The 20,449-nt window shown below is 38.7% G+C and overlaps 1 protein-coding gene across 1 annotated transcript in view; it reads left to right on the forward strand.

The window, feature by feature from the left end:
• MTF2 (metal response element binding transcription factor 2) overlaps positions 1-20,449 on the forward strand; it is a 57,468-nt gene that overhangs the window by 20,488 nt on the left and 16,531 nt on the right. Inside the window, exons 2-8 of the mRNA XM_075558478.1 lie at positions 11,158-11,356; positions 11,507-11,588; positions 13,511-13,606; positions 13,851-13,951; positions 14,323-14,471; positions 17,847-17,942; positions 19,809-19,877. Of these exons, the coding sequence (XP_075414593.1) occupies positions 11,158-11,356; positions 11,507-11,588; positions 13,511-13,606; positions 13,851-13,951; positions 14,323-14,471; positions 17,847-17,942; positions 19,809-19,877 (792 nt within the window). The remainder of the gene's footprint in view (positions 1-11,157; positions 11,357-11,506; positions 11,589-13,510; positions 13,607-13,850; positions 13,952-14,322; positions 14,472-17,846; positions 17,943-19,808; positions 19,878-20,449) is intronic.

Consider the following 20,449-nt stretch of genomic DNA (forward strand, 5'->3'; position numbering starts at 1 on the left):
CATATCAAGAATTGTACAATCATTACCACATCAATTTTAGAAACCCCTCCCCCCCATGGTTAAATCTCCTTTAAATTGAGTTACAGAATCACAATCAGTTCTAGTGCTCCCTCCCCCACTCCCGAAATCTTCTCCTCCCTGCCCCGACCCACCCGTACATTTCCTATAAACCCTTACATTAATTATTATCTCTATGCATCCACTCTTTGTGCTTGACAAACTAGGAAACCCAATAGCAACAAAAAATACTGAAAGTGGTAAGGATAAAATAATAATATAAAGATTAAAAATACAAATAATGAGTAAGAAAGAAAAGACTACTACCATCAATTAAAAAAACTAGGGGAGAAATTTTTGTCATGGAACACTCAAGATATATTTTCACTAGAACAAATTCAGGTTGGGTCATTAGGGAGGTCAACTGAGCAAGTATCAAGTTCAAGACAGCATAATCAAGATTATAATGATCTCTCTCTGATAGTAAGGCTGTTTGATACCCTTGCCTGTGGCTAATGGGGATTTGTCAGAAGCTTAATCTGACTGGATACTCTGCAGATGGTTTTTGGGCTCCCACTGTCTTCCATAGCCTTCTACCAATTAGGTGTTCATAATTTTAGCTCTGATAACTTTTCCCTTTGTCATACTTGAATTTTGTTCTTGTCTTCTTTGGATCACACAAGCTGCTGTGCTGCTTCGATGTTGATTCCTCGCTTAGATGCCTACTTGTTTGAATACAAGCCTTTAAGACCCCAGTTGCTATTCTGATTGATAGGATTGATAGCCGGGTACCATCTGCTTTCTTTACCACACTTTTCTGTCACACCCTTATCTTCAGTGATCATTTAATGAATGTCAGTATTGAGCAGGCTCATGTCATCAGAAGTAACTGTTTTTCGACTGGGACTAGTGCTAAGTAGGAGCCTAGAGCCCATCTGCATGTCCATGGGCTATACGTGACTCAGGTTTACTTTGGCAGCCATAATAGGACAAAATCAAACCCCATAAGACCACTGCACCACTGACAGCAACCAACCAACCATCAAACAAGCAAACATAAAAGCAAAACTAAAAAAAACACAAGCTACAGGCAGGAAAACAAAAAAACCCATAGAAACAAACAACATTGTCAATCATCCCCTCTTCCACCCCCGGCCTATAAAGTGGTTGCACTGTTAATGGCAATTTCCCCAATGACACAGCACTTTGGACACTGTCAGTGTGAGGAGTCTATCTATGTGAGTACATTTCTACTTTGAGATACAACCTTTGAGTTGTTGCTCTACACAGTTCGGTCTCCCATTTGAATTGTGCTCTGTTTACTTTAAGTATGGGGATTGATGTCACGGGGGACCTTCCTAGATCACATCTTCCAAGTGCAGTCCCCTGCACAGCAGATCGGTATCTTGTCATGTCACTGCAAGGTGGGCATCAATGTACTAAATATTTGGTGATTTTTCTGCCCTGTTCCATTGGACACCCACTAAGCCAGGATTTTCCCCCATGGTCTAATGACCACCACTTCCATAGCTTTGGGTCGTCCATAATAAGCTTTTCTTCAGAAGTTTGGCTTGTGAAGGGAAGAAATGAGGAAGTGTATGGGAGAAGTGTCAGGGTAAACCAGCCTCTGACAAATATCATGGGTCCGTAGGTGCAGTTGTATGGCGCTAATATATAAAGATTAAAGTCATGGAGAATAAAAGAAATAGAAGAGAGAGTAAAATAAAGGAGTTGGCACATTTTATGGTAGCATGCTCACGTCCTGGACGGCTGTGATCTCAGCAGCTAGGTTAGCACACAGCCTGGGAGGAGGGAGGGGGTCATTATTGTTATGGGGCTTTTATAGGTAGCCATAAGTCATGCATATTCAGGAGTTGCATATATCACAGGGTGGGTGGTAATCAACAGTAAAGTCCCTGAGCTCACAGGTGAGGAAACCTAATACCTGCATTGGGGGAAGACAGTGATGGGGATCAGCGCCACAGTGGGAGGAGATAATCAGGGAGTGTCTGCTACAGGGAGATGGAATCAACCATGTGCTCACTTTAAGGCAACATAGCTGTTAGGGGAGAATCTGTGGAATGACATTTAAAGCAGGATAATGTACTTGGACTTTATCTCTAATTTACCAAAGTAGTGTCTTTCCTACCGTGGAATATTAGATTTCCAGATTCCCTGTCATAAGTTAGGGAATATAGTCCGGGTCATATTTCCCTCTTAATTTCTCACAGAGAAAGGCCACAAGGTTAACTGTTATTAAGCTAGGTCTCATTGAAGCATTACAGAAGTATTAGGAGAGGCTGATGACTGGATTCTTAGCTTTCTAGAAAGGTGCATGCTGATAGTAATTTTCTTTCTTTTAAAATTATGTATATTGTGAATTAACTGGTGATTTATATATCAATTTTTTGCAATTACCGTTTTAAACAACTTGGCAAAACTGTCAGTGACTTGTGTCTACCCCCCTGTCTCCCTCTTGTGGTGTGTTATCTTCCCCTTCAGCAAAATAAGCACCAATCTACCCTCTAGCCTTTTGCTTCCCCTTTCCATCCACCGTATGCCCAGTAACCATCAAAGTTTCTTTTGAATGGTCTCATGCAATATTTGTCTTTTTGTTTGTGACTAATTTTATTCAGCATGTTGTTTTTAGGTGCCATGGAGTCTGTTCTGACCCACAGTGATCCTATGCACAACAGAACAGAACACAGCATGGCCCCGCGCCATCCTCACACGTGTTTCTGTGCTTACGCCCATTGTCGGAGCCACTGTGTCAGTTCATCTCCTCGAGGGCCTTCCTGTTTTACCCTGCCCCTCTACCAAGCTTGATGTTTTTACCAAGCATGTCTTTCTCCAAGGACCAGTTTCTCCTGATAACATGTCCAAAGTATGTCCACTGTCCTAGGAGTCGCCATTCTGGCCTCTGAAGGAACACTATGATCGTCCTTCTTCTAAGAGATCAGTTTGCCTTTTTAGCAGTCTATGATACTTTCAGTATTCCTCTTCAGCACCACAATTTAAATGCACCAATTACTCGTCTGTCTTCCAAAAGTGTCCAACTTTCACATGTATCTGAGGCAATGGAAAACACCATAACTTGTGTCAGATGTACCTCAGTCCTCAAAATAACGTCCTTACTTTTCAGTACTCTAGAGAGGTCTTGTGCATCAGATTAACCCAATAGAATGCATCCATTCTTCTCCCCAAAAGCATTTAGGTTGTTTCCCTCTTCATTTTGTGAATCAATTTGCACTGTAAGCATATTTGTTCAGGCTGTGCTATGGAATTCTGTAGGATATGTACCAAGTCACGCTATTGCTCATATTTCTATTCTCAATTGTTTGAGGAAGGGCCATATTGCTTTCTGTAGTGGTTTATACTGACTTAAAATCCCACCAGCAGTGTATGTATGAGGGTTCGTCTTCCCAACCATCTTGAGCATTTGCCATTTTCTACTCCTTTGAACTTTGCCGGATAGTCATTCTCATGCTGTGATTTGAGTGATATTAGATGGTTGCAGTGTCTGGAGAAAGATAATTGCTAAGATAATTAATTATTATGGTTCCTTCTCCATTTTTTAAACTTCTGATGGGATGAGATAGGTGATAATAAAGAGTTATGCAATCATAGCCACAATCAATTCTAGAAAACTTTCTTCATCCTTGTAACCATTATTATTAGCTCCTCGTTACTGCCCCAGCATGCCCTGATGACTCAGGGGAGCAATTAATCCAATTGCTATCTGGATAGATTTCCCTCTTCTGGATTTCATGTGAAGAAAACCTTCGATACCAACAAAAACTCCCAACAATGATAACAACGCTTAAAATTTCAATTCAAAAGCGAGAGAAGACAAAGAAACTAGACTAAATTGAAAATGGGTCAAAAGAGAAAACAAATAATATGTTAAAATTTAACCCAAGTCTTCATTACTCTACTTCCAGTGCATTCTGAGGACCTGACTATTCACATCTCTAGTCAATGGTCTGAGAAAGTCCCATGGAGGTGTAATCTGTGTGGGGTACTCTGCAAACGGATTTTGGTTTTTTCCCTGTCATCCATAACCTGCAAAGTAGGCACTCAAAAATTAAGCTCTAATATAATTCCCTCCTGATCTTGTATTTTATTATTTACAATCCTTGGATCATATGGGCTAGTGTGCTTCTTCAGTGTAGACCCCTCACTTAGATGACTACTTGTTTTAAGACAAGCCTTTAAGACCCCAGGAAATATTCTTTCTGATAGCTGGGCACCATCTGATTTTTTTCTCCACCCCTTACTGTACATCTTCATGAAGACAGCAATTGAGCTAGGGTCACATCATAAGAAAGAATTGTTCATAGATTAGGTTTTATGATTTCCTTATATACGAGTATAAGCCAACCTGAATATCAGCTGAGGTATCTAATTTTACCACAAAACTGCATTGAAAATGTGCTGGGAAATTCGGCTTATAATCTACTCAATGGTATAGACTTTAAAATACTATTTAGAAAAGGAAAATATACATACATACGAAAGCTTTTTAGACTAAAATACATAGAGTGTTCACTTAGGTTAAAATCTTAAAATGAGCATTGTTTAAGATGCGATAAAAATGCGATGAAGGTTAAATACGAGGCACAAAATTCCAATCACCCTAATTCACTAAGGCATAACTGTGTCTGCAGGACTAAAACATGTCAACAAGCAAGAAAGTAATAAATATATGGTAGTCTTAAAGTGGCCACTTATTGGGTCCTTGTTTTTTTATAATAGTAGTTTTATCCTTTTGTGATTGACTTATTTCTTCCAGGACAAATAATTATTTTAAAAGCATTATGCTCAAGCAGACATTTCTTAAAGCCAAATTTCTGATCTTTCTTTTAAAACAATTTATTAGGGGCTCATACAACTCTTACCACAATCCATACCTATACATACATCAATTGTATAAAGCACATCCGCACATTCCCTGCCCCAATCATTCTCAAAGCATTTGCTCTCCACTTAAGCCCTTTGCATCAGGTCCTCTTTTTTTCCCCTCCCTCCCCGCTCCCCCTTCCCTCATGTGCCCTTGGTAATTTATACATCGTTATTTTGTCATATTTTGCCCTATCCGGAGTCTCCCTCCCTCCCCTTCTCTGCCGTCCCTCTCCCAGGGAGGAGGTCACATGTGGATCCTTGTAATCACTTCCCCCTTTCCAACCCACTTACCCTCCACGCTCCCAGCATCGCCCCTCACACCCTTGGTCCTGAAGGTATCGTCCACCCTGGATTCCCTCTGATCGTTTTTAAGAAGACCTTGGTATATTTGGGGGTCGAAAGTTTAAAGATTATCTCAGGGCAGTAGTATCAAGGGTTCATATCTCCGTGGCGCTGGAAAACCAAGAATCCATGAGAATTTGCAATTCTGCTTTGTGTTTTCTTTTTTATGAGAATTCTTCAATAGAACCTTTGGTCAAAATGTTTTTAATGGTATAGACCATTAATGAAGTATCTGGTTCTGATCTCTCGGTAAAGGAGGCAGTTGTTCACAGAGGCAGTTAGCCACACGCTGGGACTCCATATCCTCCTATTTCTGACTCTACTTCCTCTCTTGTGCCTTGGATGACTGCTCACAGCTTTTAAGACCCGGGGCCCTAGGAAGTAGACAGAAGCAAGTAACATATTATTAGGTAGGCTAATTAACTGGAATGCCCATGAAACTATGATTCTAACCCTCTAAACCAAGGAATGAAATCCCATGAGGTGTTTGGTTGTACACAGCAACCTAGCTTCCCTCATCATTGTAAATATATCTGTCATACCAGCTTTCTGTGCAACCTCAGGACAGTAATTAGAAGTAACAGCCTTTTCCTTACTAATGTTATCTTTCAATCATCATTTGCTGCCTTCCCCTTTCCTTCTGCTCCTGGTTGCTAATAAACTTTGATCTTTATTCATTTTCCTTTTCTTGTGTTTTTGTATAAGCAAGGTCATACAATATTTGTCTTTTTGTGATTGATCAATTCACTCAGCATAATATCTTCAAGTTCCATCCATATTGTAGCATGTAACAAGATTTCATTTCTCTTACAGGCTGAGTATGTAAGACATTTTCTTCATTGTTTCATCTGTTGATGTGCTAAGTTGTTTGCACCTTTTGGCTACTGCAAATAGTGCTATCATGAAAAGAGATATACCAAGTCCCTTGAGCCTCTGCTGTCAAGTCTTGAGTGCATAGAACTACAAATGGAATTGCTGGGTCAAAAGGTGGTTCTGTTTTTAGGGTATTTTGTTGTTATTGTTGAGAAACTACCACACTGTTTTTCACCATTTTGCATTCCCACCAGCAATGGATCAGGATTCCAATTTCCTCACATCTTCAACATTTACTATTTTTAGGATTTTTTTTCTTAAGTCTTTACCTATCCTCTAAGAAAAAGAAAACTTGCTCTATTGGGCTCCAAGGCTCTAAATCAGTGGTTCTCAACCCTCCTAAGGCTGCGACCTTTTAATACAGTTCCTCATGTTGTGGTGACCCCCAACCATAAAATTATTTTTGTTGCTACTTCATAACTGTCCTTTTGCTACTCTTATGAATTGTCATGTAAATATCTGACATGCAGGATGTATTTTCATTGTTACAAATTGAACATAATTAAAGCCTAGTGATGAATCACAAAAAAACAATATGTAACTATATAGTGAAATACTTGTTTCTAATGACAAATAAATGAAATTTTGTCTTGAAGCATGGCGTAACATGGGTAACAGTCTTCACATGTGTGTGTGGGCTTATCTGCATGTGGGCAGACCTGCCTGGATAGAGGATAGAGGAGCTGTGTCTCAGTTCCTAAGATCATTGGAAATACGTGTTTTCTGATGCTCTTAGGCGACGTTTGGACTCCAAGGAGGTCACGACCCACAGGTTGAGAACTGCTACTCTAAAATCTTTTCAAAAGCAGACTGCCTCATTTTTCTCCTACTTAGCTGCTGGTGAGTTCAGACCACCAACCTTTTAGTTAGGAGCCTAGTAATTAACCTACTGTACCACCAAGATTCTATAACTGTCCTCATTCAAACTCACTGCCATCAAGTGAATCCTGAATCATAGCAACCCAATAGGACAGAGTAAAATTGTCCTGGAGGGCTTTTGAGCGTGTAAATCTTCAATGGAGCAGAAAGCCCTGGCCTTCTCCCATGGGGTGCGGCCAGTGTGTGTCAGAAGTGCTGATCTTAGGATTAGCAGCTGAACTGCAACCCACTACACCACCAGGGCGCCATAGCTATCCTAGTAGGATTTTGATTTGTGTCTCTCTGATTGTTAATGATGTATATGCCTTTCATGTGTTTGGGTATTACTTAAATATTTTCTTTGGCGAATATCTATTCATATTCTCTGCCTGGGTTCTGATTGGGTTATTATTTGTTTATCAAACTTTTAATATATATTTTTGATAGTAGATGCTTATTGAGTATATGAATACAGAAGATGTTTTCCCAGTTGGTAACTTACCTTTTTTCAGTAAAGTCTTTTGATCAACAAGCTTTTAATTTTTTTATGAGGTCCCATTTATTTTGTCTTTTGGTACTTACACTGTCCCATAGGGTCTTGCCTATGATCTGTACACAACCCTGTCGTCAGGTCTGTCTCTTATGGGTTCACTGGGTGAGTTGATTTGCCAACCTTTCAGTTAGTGGTGGAATTCTTAGATATTGTGCCACCAGGGCTCCTTAATTTTGTAGTAGAATTAGGAATACCAGGCAGTAACTTGAATCTATACAAACAGATGTAGAGAACTAGATGTAATAAATAAATAGTAAGGCAGGTATAAAATGAAGTGAACCTTACCAATGGGTATATATAGGTATGGCAGAGGGTATTTCTGCCCTATATGCAACTGGATATAGTAGAGCATAAACAGGCCCTAATGGCCCTGTGAGTTAGCAGTTGGGTTGTTGACCATAAGGTTGGTGGTTCAAACCCACCAGCCACCCCACGGGAGAAAGCTGAGGATCTCTTCTTCAATAAATATTTACAGTCTCAGAAACCCTGTATAAGGTTGTTGTGATTCAGAATAGTTTTAGTTTGGGTATAATAGAGCTTACAGGGTGCAAAATTCTGAAAACTTCATAGCCATAATTACATACTTTGAAGGAATGAGTTACTGGGTTTGGGGGTTTAGGACTACAGCCTTAAGGGACATCCAGGATAACTTGCATAACACCGTCTATCAAGATAATTTTCACTCTACTCTGGTGAATAACAACTTATGTTTTAAAACTTGTGAGTAGCCATCTAAAATGCAAACGACTCAAGGAAACAGTTGGTCCAGAGAATTAATGGACTACACAAGCCACAGCCTTCACCACTTGATAAGACCAGAAGAATCATTGATGCCTAGCTAGCTACGACTGTAAACTCCTCTGAGCAGGATCACAGTGAAAGAACCAGGACCGAATGGGAGGGAAAGGAGAACAAACAGGTTGAACAACATCAACAAAAAGAGCAGTCAGAATTGCTCCCTAATGGAACCTGCAAACACCCTTCAAATATGAAACTGAACTCCCCATAGATCAAGTTTCCAAACAATAGATAAGCATATAAAATGAACAGTAACACCAGGGCGGATCATACACCTCAGAACAATCAACCACATCCGCCCAGGGCTAAGAAAGGAGGAGAAATGGAAATGAGATCACAGAAGGACAACTGATACTTCATAGCAGATATTATAGTCAATGACATGAAACAAATGTGTGTGGATTGTGAATAGTAAAATGATTTGCTTTGTAAATCTTCACCCAATCCACCCCCCCCTCCCAAAGTAAAATGTGTGTGTGCACACAAAATACCTATATGGAAGCAAATTGGTGTCAGCCACTCAAAAGATTAAATAATAGCCTTGGTGTTTGGGATTAGGAGGACAGTGAATTTGTGTTAATGGGGGAGGAACAATTCAGGACTAGAAGGTGAGAATGGCTGCACAACTCAAAGATATAATCAGTGTTATTGAATTGTGTATGTAGAAACTGATCAGTGTATCTAATTAAGAGGTTATAATTTCATTTATTGTTATTTATAAAGTATGTATGGAATCGTACTGTGTAACCTCTTTTAGAGAGCCAGAGTGACAGGGATTGGGGTAGTACCCAGGCAGGAGCATGTGTAGTTTCCTGTCGATGTTTTCAGTGAGCCCTGTCTTGTGCAAGTCCCAAGGGCAGGCTGGGATGACTTACTGAGGAAAACTCCTGACTGAAGTACTTCTAGCCTGTATAGGTGACCTCTTGCCCCAAACTAACAAGGATAGACAGTCCTGTTCTATTAACTGCTGTGGGCTCAGTCGCCTTTGTTTCTTTAAGTCCTGTGTACAACATAAGAAAGATACAGGGTGGAGTTAGGGTGGGGAGAAAGACACAGGAGGAGAGGCAATTTCATTTGTCCCAGTGCCTCTGGACACCATCCAACAGTCTCATGTTTTAAGTCCTTTCCAATGAGACTGTCTCCATAGCAGGGGTTTGCACTCTTCCTAATGGCTCTTCTCCCCAGTTGGAGGTGCAACTCCAACTTAGAACCTGGTGGCTGTTGTCCCTGGTGTGTTTCCCCCATAGGGTTCACTGCCAAGAGAATGAGATACCCATTAGGCAGAAAAGGTGTAGGACTCCTGGCCTGATCTGCAACTATTCACTTTTAATTTTGAGAATGAGGAAACAAAAGGAAAGACAGAAAGTCTTTACTGAGGACCTATGGTAAGCCAGGAACCATTAGCCCAGTCACTCAGGAAATGAAAAGCAGACTCCATTGTGCCTCGCTTCCAAACAAAACAACAACTTACTGTCATCAAGTGGATACCGACTCATAGTGACCTTATAGGACATAGTAGAACTACCCCTGTGGGTTTCTGAGACTGTAACTCTTTACAGTAGAAAGCTCCTTTTTTCTCCCACAGAGCAGCTGGTGGTTTTGAATTCCTGGCCTTTCTGCTAGCAGTCAGTCCAATGCATAACCGTTATGCCACCAAGGTCCCTCCTTTCTCTGTAGTGAGTAGATTTTGATTTACAGTGGACTCTTGGAACAGACTAGCCACCAGAGGTGCCTTGGAAGAATGGCCTGATGATCCACTTCTAATGATCACGGCTTTGAAAAACTAATATATTTATTTTAGGGCTAATCCAGGAACATTTCTTACATAACATGGCCCTCCTTATTACCCGCTTTCCTGAAGAGATCACTGAAGATATGGGTAATACAGCAAAGTGTGGTGGAGGAAGCTGATGGTGCTCGGCTATCAATTGAAATTATGTCGGGGGGTTTTAAAGACTTGTATTCAAAAGCAGCCATCCAAGTCAACATTTAAGAAGCACATGGCCTTGTGTGATCCAAAGATGATAACAAAATCCAAACATGATGGGAAAAGTATCAGAGCTTAAATTATGAACACCCAATTTGTAGAAACCTATGGAGGACAGTGGGAGCCCAAAATTCATTTGCAGAGTATCTGTCTAGTCAGATTAAACCTCTGATAGATACCCTCTAGCTACAGGTGAGGGATTCGAACAGTTTTACCATCATCCTTGATTATGGTGGATTGAACCATGGTCCAATAATGATACTTAGGCACATTGAGTTTATGTTAATGGTGGTGGAATAATTTGGGAAAGGCTATCAATAATGGTTGTATAACACAGTACAGTGGCACTGAATTATGCAGAAATTATTTAATTGGAGAATGATTTGTTTATATATATCTTTGACACAATTTTAAAAACTCAAAAAACAACGAACACGAGAGATACTCCAACATGATAACACCATGAGTCAGAATCAATTTGATGCTCACCTTTTCATTTCCTTAAAAACAAAAACAAAGCCTCCTTGAAATGCAAATCATTGACCATAGCCTAGCTACAATAGTTAACAGCTACTTTTTTATGATGGTTGACATGACTTACCTTGGAATGGTGCCGATGTCTGGTCTACGTTAGGGTAGGCACTGAATGAATATTAGGAACTGCTGTAATGTTATTTTAGGTATTGTTTTTTTTCTGGAGTGCATTTGTGATTTGGTACTTGTTATATTTTTCCTTAATTGAAATTTTTTCACAAACTAGGTTTTTAAAATATAAAATGTGACCTTAGGTGTGTAATAAGTTCTGCATGTAAATTAGTCTGACAAGAATTTTTTATTTCTTAAACAGAGACTCTACAGGGGTAGGTAATTCACTGGTCCACAAGCGGTCTCCTATACGTCGAAACCAAAAGACCCCAACATCCTTGACCAAGCTGTCTTTACAGGATGGACAGAAAGCCAAAAAGCCAGCATGTAAATTTGAGGAGGGTCAGGATGTCCTAGCTAGATGGTCAGATGGCTTGTTTTATCTTGGAACTATCAAAAAGGCAAGTTTCCTTTAATATGTGTTTTTCTAGTTTTAGAGTTAACTTGTAATTATCTATGTATCTACCTGTAATAATCTTAAGCCTTTAAATTTAACTTCATGTTTTTAGTTAAGCAAAACACATCACTGTAAACATTATTTTGTATTACAGATAAACATATTGAAACAGAGCTGCTTCATCATATTTGAAGACAGTTCTAAATCCTGGGTTCTCTGGAAGGACATTCAAACAGGCAGGTGCTACTATTTCTGTTGAACATGATTTATAATGAAATTTGGGTTCAGCTTTTAAATCTAGTACTGTACATTGGTTACAGTATATTAAGATAGTTTAAGTTCATATTTGAGGCGAGGCTAATGTAAAAATTCTTAGACTTCAGGAACAGAAATACTCTTAGGTTTGGTGATAGACTAGTGGACAGATGTGTCTCTTGTTCTCAAACACTGACTATTGTTAGACAAAACATGACCCTTCTAAGAACTAAGAAAAATTCTTACCCACTCATGAGTAACAGATTCATTTTCATTTCCGTTACCTTTATGTTACTTCTGTACATACAAGGCAGTGTAGAAAATTAGTATTTATTGAGGACATAATATTTGCTAGATGCTTGGGGAATTATATTAAGCCAATTTAGAGTACTAGGAAGTTATTAATATTTTATAAGAATGTTAAAATTCCAGTTTAATGATATTTTTTATAGTTAGATGGGAAAATGAGGCTACATTTGGGTGCAGATAATGTGCCTGTTTATAGGTGTGTTTAACAATGATTTCAATGATTAAACATAACTGTTGTATGCTCTTTGACTCTGTTAATATGTGGTTTTCTAGGTATATCACGGAAAATGCATTATTTGAAATTATGAGTATTAATGTTAGCATTGGACTTTAAAAGCCCAACTTGTGCTTTTTCTTGTGCTGGGTTAATAGGCCTGCTTGAAGACTTGTGTTTTGTGTCTCTTTTGGTATAGAAAGAAAACAACACAGTTTCTTTTCTTAAAGGAAAGGTACCTTTTTAAAGTGCTAGGCTGTTGGGTTCTTTATTGAATCCCAGGTGCAGCTGCTGTGTTTTCTTGCTTTTCTGCCTAATTTTAACACAAATATTAAACCTTTACACAAATATTTTAGAGTATACTTCTACTCCGAAACATTCACCATGATTCAGAATCTACGCAGCAGTGACTGGCTTGATTTTTGGTTTCAGTAAAGCAATTGGAATGTTCTAATTGCAATCTAGATGTCTAGATGTGGGGTGCTCAGTAGCTGTTTTTCTAGTAAAAATGACTTTCCAGAAAAACTTTGTATAGATCATGAATCTGATCACTTTAAAGGACTGAGACTATGTTTTGAACCTGAAATTGAAGGGTCATTGAGAAAAGGCTGACCATAGAATGAAAAGAGATAGGCGGTCTCCACTAGTGATAGTATGGAGCAGCTATTAGTACCTTGCATGCAGAAATAGCCCTTCTTTTTAACCATGGGAATATGGATCTCTCCACTCCCCTTCCACTTAACAGAAAGGAAGAAGAAAACCAATGACACATAGAGATAGAAGGTTGTGAAAGTGAGCGATCCTATCCTGGTGGCTCTTTTCTCACCGGCTTCTTTTAGTATCTCTAGAATTGCAACAGATTGCTCTTTTGCCACTCACCTCATTCTAGCACCCTTAAAACTTGGAGTTGGAGTTGAAATGAGCAACTGAAGTCTCTATTAGTCATTAAGGCATGGTAACTGACAATTACATTCGGCTGATTTCAGAAACTTAGTAGTTTTCTTCCTGGTTAGAAACCTGTTACTATAGTTACATATCAAAGACTAATAAATTAACTTAATTTTGTTCATCTCATAAATAGTATTATAAAAGGTTTGCATAAATAAATACAGTATTTGATGTGCAGTATAAAAGGAAACTGTCATGTTATTGTGACTTTGACAGTGATGGGATGTGATGCGTCCATGCCTGGATATGGTGGATGTGAGCCCTGAGAAGTAGCTCTGTTTTTCCCAAGAGCTTTTCTACTATTCACCTTGAGAGGAAATTATTGTTGGCGAATAAACATTATCAGTATGAGCCATAAAAATAATTTTGTTATGTAGAACTCTCCTTTATTTTGACCTCTTTTTAATAAATGTATTGCTTTAAATGTTTTAGGAGCCACTGGAAGTGGGGAAATGGTCTGTACAATATGTCAAGAAGAGTATTCAGATGCTCCCAATGAAATGGTTATATGTGATAAGTGTGGTCAAGGTAAACATTCATTTCTTTTAATCACTTGGAAAAGGTTAGTTGCATGCCAAAAATTGAAGATTAACCACAAAAACATTTTCTGTTGGTAATTTGAAGCAGTCATCATTTATTTAAATCAGTCTTCATAGCAATCAGTGATAAGCAACTTAATGTAGGAACAGGAAGTACTAAAATGCATTCTTGAAATTGTAGTCCAGTATTTATGAATAAAATAGAATTACTTTGTCCTTTTTTTGACATTAAGGATATCATCAGTTGTGTCACACACCTCATATTGATTCCAGTGTGATTGATTCCGATGAAAAATGGCTCTGTCGTCAGTGTGTGTTTGCGACAACAACAAAGGTATCGTTTAAATGTCTTTGCTAAAGCCCGACGTGGAATTGATAAGGCGCTATCAGCACTTAGTTCTTGTGCACATTGAAAGCTATTTTGAATGAAATGACCAATTGGTGCTGACTAAAATGATGTACTATTATTGTTGGACTACTGATACTTCAGTGTCATCTGTTCTTTGCACTTAGGACAGTAGGTTTGGAATTGGGACAGTAATTTTAACACAAAGACAAACACAAAGTTATTGAACAATTTGTTACATGGTGGAAATTTAATAATGGAAATTTCTTCAGACATATTTAAGGTATTTTTAAGTTTTAGAATTGTGTTTAAATTTTTAGTCTTTACTCTTTCAAAAAAATTTTTTCTTTCCTATATAGAGGGGTGGTGCACTTAAGAAGGGACCAAATGCCAAAGCATTGCAAGTCATGAAGCAGACATTACCCTACAGTGTGGCCGATCTTGAATGGGATGCAGGTCATAAAACCAATGTTCAGCAGTGTTACTGCTATTGTGGAGGCCCTGGAGAGTAAGTAAACATGATTATGTAATACCGTTTAAGTAATTTTTGTTTGCCTGGATTGTTTTACTGATGGTCAGTGATGGTGAAGTGTAAATTCATTAAAATCTAGTACAGAAAATTAGGGCAATAATTATACCATCAGTTTTCACTGCTACATTCCTTGCCCCCTCCATATCTTCCTCTACTATTTTATCTTAGCTATATATTTAAAAGTTCGCTGGTTATTTTAAAACTTTAGAGTAAATTGTATGTAGTTCTGGTACAGATGTAAGGTGGCTTGAATTTAAATTCTGGACATTATGCTTCTCTTATTGCTCATATTATCTCTTTGGCCATCCCCATATGCTTTTGGCTCCTGTTAGTTTTGCGGATAGTCAGCTAAGACCTTTCAGGTTGCGTTTTTGTTTTGTTTTAATACAAGCTACCATGCAGCAGCTGCACTTGCCTAGATTCGTGAGGAGTCAGAATTGATCAGTACACGCCAACATTTTCACCGTTTTTGACACTAGTCATCATCCTACAGCACTCTCGACTTGACTTTTCTGCTGGGTTTGATAATTCCTTACAGTGGCCACCCAGAACTCACTTAGATGTGTTTTATTGGCATTACTAAGAAGGTGCAACTGGGACCAGTTCCAACTTGGAAATAACAAGAGATTCCTCTAGAGACAGGCTGCGGGTCACATCCATCAGGATCTTTTCTAACCAGGACAACGTTCAGCTGCGTGGTGACTGTGCTAGCCAGTAATGCTTCTCTCTTCTCTGGATGTGCTGTGCTCGCTGTCTGTGGTATCCCCACCATTGGCCAAAATCATTGACGGTGTAGGAGCCCCTGTGGCTCAGCACTGGGCTTCTTTTAGGCCTCTGTCTGCTGACTTTGCTGCTGGCTCTCTTTCTGGACCTTTCTACCATTGGGTCCCTCTAGGCTTATAGTTCTTAATTCTACTAGCAAGCGCCTGTCCCAAGGCCATCAGTCCACTACAGCTGGTTGCCAGTCTTTGCTATTTCCTGTTTGTAATACTGCCATTGTTCTTCTCTTGACCGGCTCTGTTCTGCTTCTTACTGTCTTCTGCTGTCACTCTGCTGGGCCTAGGAGATTCTCAGCCCAGAGACCCGGGTCCAAAGGATCTTCTCTGCTGGAGGAGACTCTTTTTAATGGTTGCGAGGCCCCCTCTTAAATTTTTTGTGCGATTCCTCCTTCTATAAATCCAGTTAGGTTGGCAAAATCACTAAACCCCCCACACCTGATCTTAAGGCCTCAATCTAAGTGGGCTGATTCTTAAACCTGGACTTCACTGTGGGTTAAGCGCTGACTGGGCTGCTAACCCACCAGCCACTTTGTGGGAGGAAAATGAGGCTGTCTGCTCTCCTAAAGATTTAAAGTCTCTGAAGCAAAAAAATTACAGTCTGAAATTTTAATGAGCAGAACTTTCAGTTCTGAGTTGGAATCCACTTGATGGCAATAGGTGGCTGTTTTCAGTAATTGATCAATGCCTCGTACGGTTGTGACTCAGAATTGGCAGAATTGTGGTTGGCAGCTCAGTGTATAACTGCTATAGTAGACCCTTGTAAATGCTGTTATATTATCATTTTTACAGCAGTAATAAGAATAAAAATTATGTGGTTACTTTAGACTTTTTTTTGAGTACATTAAACTTGTATCTCTGAACAGATCTTCATTCTATTTCAAGTTGTGATCTTAAGGAAATTTTAATAGTGACTTATGTAGTTCTGCTCAGTATTCTTCATCACTGTGATTGAGTCGATTTTGACTCATTGCACTTACTTATGGACAGAGTAAAGCTATATTTTTGGATTTCTGAGCCTACAGATCTTTACAGAGGAAGAAAAGCTCACTTTTTTCCTATGGAGCAGCTGGTAGGTTCAAACTGCTTGCAGCTGGCTGCCCTACTGTAAACCCACACCATGACTTCTTGGTCAGTGTTACAGGTTAAGTCATTTACAAGAGAGAGAATGAATAAGCCTAATGATTAATTTTTCTCCCCTTTGGCATTTACTCCCTTGTTCGCTTTAAAACATTGTTCAAAATAAGTAGAAGCCATTATACGTACTATTGGATGTTTAGCACCAGAAGTTCAGAAACGGCTGATGAGCAGTACAGCTGCTTTCCCTTCAGCTTGTACTAGAGAGCCTGGGATGTAGTGGGTAGTTATTGAACATTGTTAATTGAGTGATGTGCTTTTATTTATTTTTTTTCAAAAGAAAAAATTTAAATTTATTTTGAAGTTAGCTTGTACAATATTTTAATAGATTAATTAGAAAAAGAGAATCTGATATTAAGACATCTCTCTCAGAAGATTTCTTAGGAATGAGATACCATTTTAGACATTTCAAATGTATTGGCAGGGGAACTATTAAGTTTAACTCCCCGTGATGTGGGTTTATAGTTATTTGCCTTTGTGAGGCTTAAAATTAATATGGGACATACTTGTACAAAAGAATTACTAGAAGAAAATGTATTATTTGGGTAGCAAAGATAACTTGTACCCAAACCAAGAGCTAACAAAAACAGAAGGATGCCTTCTTAGCTGAAGATTTAAGTTTTAGCATCTTCAGGTATATGAGATCAAGCTGTAAGCTGTACCTCTCACAAAGCCTTGATTCATTATAGAGTCACATTTTATCTTTAGTTGTGTTATTCAAATGTATTCATTGCAGTACTTCTTTTCTTCTCAATATTATAATGAACATAAGCAGGAGATTGAGGATATGAAGTGGAGTGATCATGCTCTGAAAACAACCATTGGCCATTTGATGTGTAGACAGTAAACTGAATGAGGAGGTGTCAAAGATTAGTGAAAAAGTGGATTAAATAATAAGGAAAAATTTCCACAAACCAAGTCCACTGCCATCAAGCTGATTTTGACTCATAAGTCAGAGTAGAACTCCATATGGTTTCTGAGGTTGTACATCTTTGTCAGCAGACTTCTCATTTCTCCCAGAGAGTTTGAACCACCGACCTTTTAGTTAGCAGCTCAATTCTAAACCTACTGCAGCACCTTTTTGATGCTCCCTTTTATATGCCAATGACTTTTGAGATCGAGTCTTATCTTAGGATATAGGGAATTGTGAAAAGGTCCCGGATTTGTGTTTTGAGAGCCAGGTCTTTTACTGATGAGGGAACCCAGGCACTTGTTTACAAAGAGTTAGGGGTATCTTTTGGAGATGTACACATTCCCATGGGGAAAAAAGAATTAAACATTGATATTATTAGTCTTTTTGGAATGTAATACTTTAACACTTAAGTTACAGTAGTAATGTATTACTTTAGTCAGAACTGCACTGTGGGTAATGCATTTTGTTTTAAATGAGTCATTGCTTCATCAAAGAAGTAATTGTAACTAAGACTTTCTCTTACAGCTGGTATTTAAAGATGCTGCAGTGCTGCCAATGTAAGCAGTGGTTTCATGAGGCTTGTGTGCAATGCCTTCAGAAGCCAATGCTATTTGGAGACAGGTGAGTAGGGCATTTGAACGCCACTGATTGAACTCTACAACTGTACAATTATGCTTATGATTGAGGGTTTAGAGTTCTAGGAAATATTATAATAGTTAATTGGTTGTTATTGCCTACCCTTGTGTCAGTTCTGACTTTAGCAACACCATAGAAGAGCAGGGTAGAATCTCCCTGAAGGGTTCTCTTTATAGGAGCAAACTGCTGCATCTTTCTTTCACAGAGCTGCTGGTGATTTCAAATCACTGACCTTTCTCTTAACACTTCTCACTGGCCCATTAGGGCTCTGAATAATGTACTTAAAGCCATATATACATTTTTATGTTCTTGCGTATTACTCTAGAAAGATTTTATGTATTTGATTAGTGTTAGGGTAAACCAGCCTCTAACAACCACAGGGTGGGGTCTGTAGGGGCAATCGTACGGTTATATAAAGATCATAGTAAAGTTATCAAGAATAGGAGAGGTAGGAGAGAAGATAAAATAAAGGAGTCAGACACAGTTTATGGTAGCATGCTCACCTCCTGGACAGCCATGATTTCAGAAGCCAGCTCCGCACAGGGGGAGGAGAGAGCGAATCTTTACTGTCTTGGGATATTTTTAGGTAGCCATAAGACATGCATATTCAGTAGTTACATATGTTACAATGTGGGCGGGGACCACAGTAACGTCCCTGAGGGTAGGAAACCCAATCCCTGCGTAGGGGAAGGCTTGAGGGAAGGGGGAATGGGTGCCAAGGCAGGAGGAGATACCGAGAATGTCTGCTTCTACAGGGGGATAGAATCAACCATGTGCTCAGATTAAGGCAGCAAGCTGTTAGGGGAGAATCTGTGGGAATAATATGTAAAGCAGGATAATGTACTTGGACTTTATCTCTAACTTACCAAAGTGGTGGTTTTCCTATCGTGGAATTCCCTCTAAGTTAGGGAATAAGTTGCAGTCATATTTCCTCAGTGTTAGTTTCCCGCAGATTAGTGATTACATTTGTCTTTATTGTTCCACAGGGCTCCAAACTATTATCATTGGTATCCTTATTTCAAGAACTGTAAAAGAATCCCACAACAGATTTGGGTCAGGGAGTACATATAACTTATCTCTTCTCAAACTCACCACCATCTTGATGCTGACTCATAGTGGCCCTATAAAACAGAGTAAAACTGCCCCTGTGAGTTTCAGAGGCTGGACCTCTTTATGGGAGTAGAAAGCCTTATCGTCCTCAGAGAGGCTGGTGGTTTAGAACTGCTGACCTTATGGCTAGTCATGCTGCCTATTTTTATGATTGTAGGAAAGCCAGTTTATAGCTTGTGGATATATTTTTGTGGGTTATTTGAGCATTGATTGAAATTATAATGGAAGGGGCCTCAGAAAAGTTTGTAAATTCTATTTTTAATTCCATTGTCCACAAGCCTTTTCAAGTCCCTTTGTATATGGGAGCTATATCCCCACTATTTCTTGACACAAATAAAGTAGGCAGTAAATGAAGGCATATGAATCTGTATTTGATGCCTGATGGTCGCTGTTGTTTTTGTTAGTTATTATTGAGTTTCTTTATTCTCATGAAGAGCCTCTGTATTCAGAGTAGCTTTTCAAATAGTTTTCAAGGCTGTGACCGTAGGCACCTTTAGGATGGCCTGAATGGCTAACTTTTGCTCTAGTTATTAGTCAAATATTTAGCCATTTGTACCATGTAGGTATTTCTCTCCCAGATATGGACTATTTAATGGTTTGCTATTATGGCAAAAGAAATTACTTAAATCACAGATTACATTGTGTCTTATATTTGGACTCCTTTAGTCATTATAGGATAATTTCTACATAACCATGACTTACTCAGTTATATTCAAACCATCTCCCCCCGCCCCCTTGCAGATTCTATACATTTATTTGCTCTGTCTGCAGTTCTGGACCAGAATACCTCAAACGTCTACCATTACAGTGGTAAGTGCATATTTCCTCTGAGGAAAAAAGGCCATACGTCACCAGGATGAAAGGGTTTTTTAATACATTTAGTTGGTTATGCATAAAACAGTCTTTTTTTTTTTTGGTCTTGGATATTTTAATCTTCCATTTATCCTCATGTCTGATGTCATTTTCACTAAGGATTATCCAGTTTTATAGCTATATTGATAAGGGTCTTTGTTATAGGAGGGCATAAATGAAACTTTGAAACATCTTTTAGGCTTTCAGAATTTTATTAATGTTTTTAATTCTTTTGAACCTTAAAATTAGCATAATATGGAAGAGAGGTTTATTTAAAAGTTTTGCTTTAGTAATAATTACTGGACAAAAACAGTAGAGTGAATTTTCAAAATCTAATACAATTTTTACAGTAAGTACTTACAAAATCTTATTTTATATAATTTAGGAAGAGATGAGACTTAAATTCATGTATTAAATAGAAGAATAATCTGTGATTTAGAGTGTGAACTATACGTGTAGCTTAAATGTAATTAATGAAAACAAGCAGAAATATTTCAAGTGATTTTTTTTTTCCTTTCAGATCCACTTTA

Source organism: Tenrec ecaudatus, chromosome 1 (genome assembly GCF_050624435.1).
Source record: "Tenrec ecaudatus isolate mTenEca1 chromosome 1, mTenEca1.hap1, whole genome shotgun sequence".
Taxonomy (NCBI): Eukaryota; Metazoa; Chordata; class Mammalia; order Afrosoricida; family Tenrecidae; genus Tenrec; species Tenrec ecaudatus.